Source organism: Thalassophryne amazonica, chromosome 17 (genome assembly GCF_902500255.1).
Source record: "Thalassophryne amazonica chromosome 17, fThaAma1.1, whole genome shotgun sequence".
NCBI classification, from domain to species: domain Eukaryota; kingdom Metazoa; phylum Chordata; class Actinopteri; order Batrachoidiformes; family Batrachoididae; genus Thalassophryne; species Thalassophryne amazonica.
Window position 1 is genome coordinate 54,787,133 of NC_047119.1, and position 11,045 is coordinate 54,798,177.

Below are 11,045 nucleotides of genomic sequence, written 5' to 3' on the forward strand. Positions count from 1 at the left end.
GTACTTAAAAAACAAAAAAAACAAAAAAAAAAACATTCAAAACATTCAATTTAAAATGAGAATACAGAGTGTCATACAAATTCAGGATGCCTGGCAGAAATGTAACTCCTCCATTTGCTCCAAACCTCTTCGAATTTGTCCGACTGTAATCTCCTGGAAAATGTAATTCGTTCCATTGTGAATAGTCCGTAAACAATCCTGTGCCAGTCCTCTAAAGATGGAGCGTGGGAGCTCATCCACTTTTTGGTGATTGCTTTACGGGCTGCCGTACTTAACATGCCGTATAGACATCTGGTTTCTTTGTCTGTGTCCACTGAATGTAAAAGTCCAAAAAGAAGTTCGTCCCAATTAAAAGGGAACTTCAGACCCAAAATTTTTTCCATGTCAGAATGAATACAAATCCAAAAGCTATTGACCAGTGGACATGACCAAAACAAATGGAAGTGTTTTTGCACTCTGGGCTCCGCAGTTTCTCCAACAACTGGAGGAGCTTGAATAATATTTGGTTTGTGCTGGAGTGATAAAATATCGTCACAAGCTTTTCCAACCAAAACATCTCCAAACATTAGAGCTGGATATTTTCCATTGAAATGCACAATATTTAGACCAAGTAACATCAGAAATCACCACCTTTGATTCCCTTTCCCATTTTTGTTTAATATATGATGTATTTAAATCCTTGGCTGCCTGTATGTCCTTGTATAATTTCGAGATTAATTTAAAATTTGAGTCTGTGCGATATGCCTTAATAAAAATTCTAAGTATTGGAGTTTCAAAAATATCCTTATTTCTAGGCAAAGTTTTTTGTAGATGATGACGCATTTGGAGGAACCTGTAAAAATCTGAATTACTTAGTTGATATTGCTCCCTTACTGATTGAAATTCCCTCAAAATTTCCTTATCATACAACATACAATAAGCTGCTAAGCCTAGACCGGCCCAACTTTTATATGTTGTATCTAGTTTATTAGGAGTGAAATCCAAGTCATAAGCACACCATCTTAAAATCCTAGCTTTCTCATGCCAACCATTCTTATTAAGACAATTTAGCCACAGTTTCAGCGGAAGATTAATCCATTGATTACCTTGTTCTATCTGCTCTTTTATCAGTCTTTTGTCACCTAACTTTGCCTGAATTGGATAGTTTTCAGACTCAGCCATCTCTAGCTCTTTCCATCTTGCTTTATAGTCTGGATTACACCAACACACTAACGTCCGGAGTTGTGCTGATAAATAATAGTCCCTCATGCACGGTAGAGCTAATCCCTCTTTGTCCTTTGCCAGCTGTAAATATTTGTATTTTAATCTTGGTCTTTTCCCCTGCCAGATAAATCTAGAGATTAGTTTGTCCCATTCATTAAACTGTTTATCAGATATTTCAGTTGGGAGAGTTTGGAACAGATAAAGCAGTCTGGGCAGAACATTCATCTTAACTACATCAATACGTGACTCAAAACTCAAAATTGGTAGCATGTTCCATCTTTTAATATCTTCATTAATTTTATGACTCAATGGCTTATAATTCACATCATGTAAATTTACAAGTTCTTTAGGTATGTTCACGCCCAGGTACTTCATCTGCTCCAAATCCCATTTCAATTTAACACTTGTTCCTATTTCTTGACTGGGCTCGTAATTAAAGGTTAATATCTGTGTTTTTGGAATGTTAAGTTTATAGCCAGATATTGAACTGAAGTCCTCCAGGAAAGATAGCAGTTTGGGGAAAGACAAGTTTGGATTTGTTAAGTAGATCAAAACGTCATCTGCGAACAGGGAAATTTTGTGTTCTTGGCCCGCCATTTTGACTCCAGAAATACCACTGTCCTGCTTGATGCCTCGACTCAGGGCCTCAATGAAGAGAATGAAGAGTACTGGACTCAGTGGGCACCCCTGACGTGTCCCTCTTCTCAGGTCAAAGGATTTTGAGAGTGCTCTGTTAATTTTAATTCTTGCTTTTGGACACCTGTATAATGCTTGGATGACTACAATAAACGACCGATGAAAACCAAATTGTCCCAAAATTTTATATAAAAATTCCAACTTTACCTGATCAAAGGCTTTTTCAGCATCAAGACCAATGAGGATCATTTCAATATTTTCTTCTGTTACGTGATCAATTATATGTAGTGTTCGTCGGATATTGTCCTGTGTCTGTCTCTGCTTAATAAAGCCCGTCTGGTCCAGGCTAATTATCTCAGTGAGAATATTCTCCATTCTTTTGGCAAGAATGTGTGTGAATATCTTGTAATCTTGATTAAGTACACTAATTGGACGATAATTTCCACAATCAAGCTTGTCCTTTCCCTCTTTGGCTATTAAGGAGACAGTAGCCTCGTTCCATGATGGGTGAGTTACACCTGTCTGTAAAATAAAATTAAATGTGATTTTCATTAAAGGCACCAAGAGGTCTTTCATCTCTTTGTACCACTCTGAAGGGAAACCGTCTGGTCCCGGAGCTTTATTTGGTTTCAAATTGGAAATGACCTTCTTAATTTCAAGTTCAGTTATTTCGGTCATCAAGTTTTTATTTTTATTTTCGCTCACTTTCGGTAGAATTAGCGTATTCAGGAAAGACATGGTTTTTTTCATCAGTTTTTGATTGTGTGTATAGTTCTTTATAGAAAGTTAAAAAAGTATGTTGAATATCTTCCCATTTCTAAATTAACTCGTTTGTTTGAGGATCTTTAATTTTATGAATTGTATTTTCTAATTGTTGTTTTTTCAATTTATAGGCTAACAGTTTTGCTGATTTACCCCCTACCTCGTAATATCTTTGTTGTAAAAATACCATATTTTTCTTTATTTCACTTGAGAGAATGTCATTAATTTCGTTTTTCTTTTTTTTTTGTATTTCTAAGGACATTTTTATTCATAGTAATTTTATGGTCATTTTCCATTATTTTTAATTGTGATTGGAGTTTTTTAAATGTCTCATTTCTTGTCTTTTTTTTAGAATGGAGCTATAGCCTATAAGTTTCCCCCTCAGGACAGCTTTTAAAGCATCCCATAAGATAATTGGTGAAACTTCCTCATTATCATTCTCGATCAGATAATTCGTAATATCTTCCCTGATCTGTTCTCTAAATGGGGGTAGAATACCTGTGTTTAATCTCCAAAGTGTGTCTCTCTTTCTATTCCCAAATGTTACTTCCAAATACACTGGGGTGTGGTCCGATAAGTCCATTACTCCTATCTCACAACTAACCACTCTATTAAAATCTTTTTGGAACATTAAGAAATAGTCCAGCCTAGAGTAGAAAGAGTGCGGGTGGGAGTAAAAAGTGTAATCTTTTCTAGTTGGGTTCAACTCCCTCCACACGTCCAGAAGGCCCAATTCTTTAAGAATTAATTTAATAAACTTAGTTATTTTATTTGGCTCCGAGCAGTGAGGGTTAGACAAATCCAGCACTGGATTGAGTCGAATGTTTAAGTCCCCTCCCAAAATCAGAGTGCCCTGTACCTCTACTGAAATAATTCAAAAATATTTTTATAAAATTTCAACTCTGACCCCCGCCTGTCGGTTGCGTCATTCGCCTGTGAGCACGCTTTGAGTGAAGTGTGGTCCACCCCTCTCATCTATTTTTTATTGCGAATAAAATGTCTGAATGATTTGGAGCTTTGCTGCATCAACTTTTTTCCAGAAACTGTGAGAGACCTCCAGGTGGACACCGTTCGAAAAATTAATATGGCTTTCAGGGACGATTTTATGGGGATTACACAGATTAAGGAGTGATCCAGACAGTTTAAAGACCGCCCACAACTGCTGAGAGCGCGGCGCGCTCCCAGCCCCCATCGACAGGCTGACACCCCGCTGGAACAACCAGATAATTTCCAACGTGAAGGCTTTGTTGATCTGGGACCTCGTCTGACTTTCACAAAAAGGCAGAAGATGTGGACATCAGCACTTTTTCGGTACATTCCACCGTTACAGGAGTTTTTTTTCATGGAAAGAAAAGCGGAGGGACGCGCCACATAGCCTTTCATTATGCGGGACAAAACCACCTCGGTGTTGGTCTCACAGGACGGCTTAAAGGTGGATTTCAGATGGATTCCGGTTGCTTTCCAGTCGTGTGAATATCCGATTGTGATTGTGCATGAGCTGGACATGCCAGAACATGTCCCGTGAGGCTTCATCACGGCGTTGCTTTGCGCCGAGCGGCTGCACCGCAACGTGCGGAACTCCTCCGCACATCTGTCTTAATGTGCCGGAAAAGTGCTGATGTCCACGTCTTTTCACAATTCCTGTGCTAGTCAGATGACATACCGGATCAAGACAGCGTCCAGTTTAAAAATGAACGGCACATTTCACTGTTACAGGAGTTTTTGTCATGGAAAGAGAAGCGGCTCCACCGCGCATCGCGGTGCAGCCGCTTGGTGCAAAGAAACGCCATGATGAAGCCTCACGGGACATGTTCTGGCATGTCCAGCTCATGTACAATCACAATCGGATATTCACACGACTGGAAAGCAACCGGAATCCATCTGAAATCCACCTTTAAGCCGTCCTGTGAGACCAACACCGAGGTGGTTTTGTCCCGCGTAATGAACGGCTCCGTGGCGCGTCCCTCCGCTTTTCTTTCCATGAAAAAAAACTCCTGTAACGGTGGAATGTACCGAAAAAGTGCTGATGTCCACATCTTCTGCCTTTTTGTGAAAGTCAGACGAGGTCCCGGATCAACAAAGCCTTCACGTTGGAAATGATCTGGTTGTTCCAGCGGGGTGTCAGCCTGTCGATGGGGGCTGGGAGCGCGCCGCGCTCTCAGCTGTTGTGGGCGGTCTTTAAACCGTCTGGATCACTCCTTAATCTGTGTAATCCCCATAAAATCGTCCCTGAAAGCCATATTAATTTTTCGAACGGTGTCCACCTGGAGGTCTCTCACAGTTTCTGGAAAAAAAATTGATGCAGCAAAGCTCCAAATCATTCAGACATTTTATTCGCAATAAAAAATAGACGAGAGGGGTGGACCACACCTCACTCAAAGCCTGCTCACAGGCGAATGACGCAACCGACAGGCGTGAAAACACTCACGCATGCGCACGAGGGTTCAAGCTTGTCTGACGCAATCACACGTGATTCAAATCCATATGGTTTTTTAAAAAAATAATAAGGTCGGATACTTTTTTAATAGACCTTGTGTATATATACATATATATATATATATATATATACGCACACAAATATGTATTTACATTTTTCTTGTAGCCAGTTATCACAATGTAGTGATAACCTTCATTTCAGGCGTTATTATGTTTCTACGCTTGGTGGGAAAAGTAAACTCATTCCTGATGAGGTTAACCACAAACATCCCTGCACCGTCTGGATCAGTCATTATACATACAGAGAATATCATCTCCTTCCTCTCTGTCTTTCTGTCATCTTGTCTGTTTAAGACACTCTTAGGCTTCTTAAAATTTCAATTTATTTTCCTTTATATAGCGCCAAATCACAACCGAGTTGCCTCAAGGCACTTCACACAGGTAAGGTCTAACCTTACCAACTTAAAAGTGCTCTTTCCTCCTCTTACCAGTTTGGCACCTTAGGAGCTCTCTTAGAAATTCTAGGAAATGTCTAAAAATTTGAGGAATTAAGATTTTTCTTAGAATAACCTCACTAGGAGCTACTTTTAGCCTTATGATGCTTTTGGATAGGGGCCCATATCTTTAAATTATGTAATTTTTTTTGCATTGCGCACAAAGTGTGGCCAAAAAATTATTTAAAAAATGACCAAATTCACCAACAGTATATGTCAGGTATTTGATTTGGTGGTTTGGTTTATAGTCAAGTGAAACAGGCCACAGTCCAGTTGACGCGGGTCAGATTAAACCCTTAAAAGAGTAAACAGCAGGTTAAATATTTTCCCCTGAATTTATAGTTCTGAGATTACCTCCTCCTACAGGTCAATATTCTGTGACGTCACAATTTTTTAGTACCAGGCTAAAAATGTGAATTTAACCAGCCCTTACAAAAAAAAAAAACCTAGCTCAAACTGCAGTTTTGTTTTTTTATTTTCTTGTATCATTCCATTTAACTTTCTTTTTTTCTTTTTTCTTTTTTTTTTTTTTTTTGCCTCGTCTTCCTCTCTCGCCTCATGTTTTCAAATCATGGGGCTCGTTGGCGTCGGCAGTGCCAAGCAGCGTGGGAGTCGCTCATCACCGTCCTGCAGGACAAACAGACTGAGGACAAAACCAGTGAGATGAACTGAAACACCTCCACGTCTCATTAAACCAATGCCAAGGACCAAGCGGCCAGCAGGGGTCACTGCTGGAAGACTTTGCCTCATTCTGACGTCTGATTGAAAGGTAAACAAACACCCGGCACACCTGGAGACGTCACAGGAGACGCCGCGTACAATGTACAGATTTTTTTCATCTTCTTATAGACTTTTTTCTATTTCATATTTCCCAGCTAACAAACGGTTGCCAACGCTTCATGTTTATTTAACTGCAGTTTCTGAAAGCTGTCCTGAGTGTGTTGACTTTCACATGCCAAGAAAAAAATACAAGTATTCTGATGTTTCTAGAGGATTGTTTTTCATCTCATAAAACACTTATGGTACAAAAATCTCCTACGAAAAACAGAATTACAAACCTGTTCTGACTTCACCAGTTTATTGTTTTAAATCTGCGTGAGTCAAAACCACACTTGTTGAAGAAAAGGACCATACAGGTGCTTCGTACCTCAGTACTGCCAACGTTTTGATGTGTCAAACTCAAGGCCAACGCGCGAAGTCAGGGCGTGGAGTAATACATCAAGCGAATGAACACAGGCCGGATCCCCAAGGATCTACTAAAAGGCGAGCTAGCGAAAGGTGTACGGCCACGTCTGCGATACAGAGATGTCTAATACAATGGTTGAATATTTTGCCATGTCAGTGCAATATTTTATGGCCTAAAATCTCACACGATTAACCACTCAGATTTGCGGGACAAATTTAATTGGATTAGAATTGTTCTTTTTTTCCCATACTGTTTATTTTTGAAAGCTGTCATTGATCTATATTGTAAGATGTTATGAATATTGTTTGCCTCATGTATGTAAAATAACAAAAATGTAATATTATCAAGACTGCATGAGTTTTTGAGTGATTCTGGTTACAAACAAACACACTTGAAAACATGATCTCTGTGCTCCACATAATAGAATGCAAACATGAACTATGTCCCATGAACTCAATATGGCTCTGAGCGTGAGCTGGACGCTCTGTCCTTCCAGAGCATTTTTAACTTTGGAGACTATTTATCTGCACACGTCTATTTCAATTAACTGACATTAAATATAAATTTTCGAATTGTTGAGACAGAAATGTAGACTGACCTCAGACCTTTCAAGTCTTCGTCAAGGTGAATTCTTATTAGAATCAGACCCATTATGACATCATAAAGGCCAGGATTCAAAGCTATCCCAGATGTATACATGTTGAGCTCTGTCATGTGTGATGTGTAGGTAATGCTTTATATGATATAGATCAGTGCAGCAGCACCACCTGGTGGCCAGGCCACATGCACTGTTCATCTACTTTGTTGCAAAAAATGTTGCGTAACTTTATTATTATAACCATTCATACCTGCAGTCAGTTTTTCTGTCTCCTGTAGGAGCTTTAAGTCAGTTTGTGATGCCACCAAAGTGGAGTAAAGTGTTGAGTAGAGCTGAAAAGATTCATAAATGATTATTGTTTTTATTTTGACACCAGTATAACTGTCAGCTGTTTTGATTGATTAGTCATTTAAGCATTTACCACAAAAGAAAATTCTAAATTTTGATTTAATCCAGTTTCATCCGTGTGAAGTTTTGCTCCTTTTTTGATTCACTGAAGATGGTGACTTATTTTTATTAATTTTTTTTTAACCCAGTCTTGTCTGCTATGGTAGCGCCTCGAAGCCACTTGAAACATGCTCTAAACTGGTTTAAGTTACATAAAAGTTTGAAACGGCTCTAAACCAAAACCAGGAAGTCTTGAAGTGGTTTTAATTTGGGTAACGTGGGTGTAATCAGGTTTTTAAAGCCCAGTAAAACGATGCTGATGTGCTTCTTAGTCAAATAAAATAGGTTTCAAACTGCTGGATGAAGTGGTTTAAATACCTCTAATCCAGATTGTTAAAACTGGTTTAACCATATTCTACAAACTGGCTTTAACTGACTGGTTCTTCAATGGCACATCCTGGCGGTGCGTCAGTATCGTGCAGTATACAGGTGAACCCCTTTAACTCGTGCAAGTTGGGGTCCACAAAATCAGACCGTGAGTTATCTGAAACTGCGAGTTAATAAGGTTAACCACTAAAACTTAGCATCAATTATATACAGTAGTCTAAATTTTCAGGGTCCACAAATTGACCATGAGTAAAGTTGAAATGCGAGTTATGCATATGCGAGTTAATGGGGTTCACTAATTTCTATTCAGTCTAGGAGTGAATTGAAAAATGTTGACGGTTGAAAGGCGACTTCAGTGAAAACAAGTGGAACTACGTCATTGTCGCATTGTCATTTGAGCTGGAGCTCTGAGCCGCCTCCTCAGCACTGACTCATGGAAAAAACCCACTGATTGAACAAAGACTTTCTGCAATGTGTCAAACCAGCTGCTTTTTTGCTTAACTCTGGTTTCCTCTTTTTTTCTTCCTCTCTCAATAAACTCTTGTAGGCTTGTTTTTAAGGAAACACCACTCTGATATCGTCACAGTTTACTTTTAAAGCATGAAGTTGTCAGACTTTATCCTAATTATGTCTCAGAGGACACTTACTGCACCAGTGACACAAATTTTGTCTTAACGTCAATGTGAAGGTGTTAATTCCAAAATCATACCTCTGTGATTGGAGAACAAACTTATTGTGAAATTAGGAGATTTCAAAAATCTCCCCACTTCTTGGTCTCAGATCTGCTTATGTTTCACATATTTTGTAGATTATGGGCCCAATATGAAAACTCCAAAATATTAGCTTCATAAGCCAAAGAGGTTTCCCTTCAGAGGGGTTTCAAAAAAGGGGGCATGGGACTATTTTTGGAGCAGATCCCTATTTTCTATCAAAAACTAGAATCAATAGCAAACCAAATTAATAAACCAAAGTTAATTAGCCATACGTATTTGAATCGTCATCTTCCACCTTGTTTAGATGTTAAGTTTAACTGATGATTGGCTACGCCTCTCATTAACATGTTCAATTATTTACCCGATTAAATGACAGCCACATAAAATATTTTAAAGGTAGTTGATTTAATTTAAATAAGCTTTATTTGTTCTTTTCGTTTGTTCAGTGAGAGGCGGCAGCGCCACAGTGCACAGTTAGCAACCATCATTTGTTTGTTTGTTTTGTTTACAGATATGATCACATACCCTGTAGAACACAAGAGGGTTTTTTCTTTTGTACAAAAAGAAAAAAAGGTAATTTTTGTAATCGGGTAGTAAACAAACAAAAATGTCCATGATTCCACAAGCAAATCTTAATTAAATTCTTCTTGCTCACTGGTAGCTGTTGTGAAATCCTAATTTATTGTTGCACGATGACGGGTCAAAAATGACACTTTTTTTTAAAGCTTTCTGTTAGGTGCCAGAAATGAAAGTTGTACGGGATCTATTTTCTTACAACTTTGTGTTAAGATTTTCCAAAAGGCATCATGAGTCTGCACGGCCACTTCAGGGTCCGTTCCCGACATCAGAGGGAATTCTTGTAATTCTGTAATATTCAAAGGAAATGTTTCTACTCAAACCTCTGACCTTTTCTTCCCGTCTTCATTTTGTACTAATTAACATGTGAACAGAAATCTGACTGATTTGCAGCAGTGAGACGAACATGTTTTTGTGTTCGTCCCGTTTACCTTCAGAGTCCCGATTGTACATTTGATGTTAAATAAATAAGCTTGTATATTGATGTTGTTTAATGCAATTATCTTTACCTCAAATGTTTTTGATATATTGGAATCAGTAATAAAATAAGGAATTGATTTAATCTTTACAGTTCAAGTTCACTTTGTTTCCCTTCTGGGTTTTCATGTTTTATTTTAGCGTACATTAATATACATTAGTTAATGTAGTAATAAGCATTAACTAATGGTGAATTAAGGGTTAACTGTAATACTCATTGTGCTCAGTATTTTATATATTAAATGTATCAATATCTTACTTAATAAATATTACTAATATGATTACTAGCCAGTTAACTCTTAATTGACTGTTAGTTAATGCTTATTACTGCATTAACAATGTTAATTAATCCTTATGAACATTCGTTAATAAGAATGGACACAAGCCAGATCGGATCCGGCTTTGACGTGAGCCAGTGAAGGTGCCTCTCACAGTATATGCTGTACATGTTGGTGGGACCATCCCCAGCAGACATAAAAGTGGGTCTACTGATACTTGTTGCCTTCCAGAACATTTGGATTTTTTTGCATTCCCATAAGCAATGCAACCTGGTGCCTATGCAAAATTTACATTTGGGACAATTTGGTGAAGTTCCTGTTCTATACTTACTATAGATATATGGAGATATGTAGACATGGTGCAAAATATTATATTGTAACTCTTTATATACTGCAAATCGAAATTCTGGAAGGCAGTCACAAATATTTATTATTCTTAAATAAAAACTTAAGGGTGAGAATAAGGCCAAAATAACAAACAAAACAACTACCAAAAACCCTGTTCTTACCTAGTGCAAATAAACAACCAAACAGTGGTCTTACTTAAGGTCCTAAGCAAAAACAGGAGAAAACTATCAAAATAAATGTGGTTTCTCATCCCTACTAACAAGAAATGTTGGACTACTTTTCAAGAACAAATAATTACAAAGTTTACAAAAAGAATGCAAAAAGATTAACAAAATTAAAAGTGTCCTCAGACACACCACAGTTGGGAGCAGGAAGAGGAGCCCTGGAGGTTGGTTTCAGCCAGGAGCCTTCAGCCAGGAGCCTTCCTTGCTGGACCAATCAGCCGGTGCCATCTGTACAAGCTCACTTACAACAACAGAGACTCACACACACAGCGCCTCACCTAGGTGGGGAGGGTAAATACACTCATGCCACAAACAAAACTACATACAGTAGTGTTCAGAA

At 38.4% G+C, this 11,045-nt stretch overlaps 1 protein-coding gene across 2 annotated transcripts in view; it reads left to right on the forward strand.

Moving 5' to 3' along the window:
• snx30 (sorting nexin family member 30) overlaps window positions 1-9,940 on the forward strand; it is a 44,083-nt gene extending 34,143 nt beyond the window's left edge. For both annotated transcript variants that reach the window (XM_034191906.1, XM_034191907.1), the window contains exon 9: window positions 6,126-9,940. In XM_034191906.1, coding sequence (XP_034047797.1) covers window positions 6,126-6,203 — 78 coding nt within the window. In that variant the 3' untranslated portion in view covers window positions 6,204-9,940. The remainder of the gene's footprint in view (window positions 1-6,125) is intronic.
• The last annotated feature ends 1,105 nt before the right edge of the window (window positions 9,941-11,045 follow it).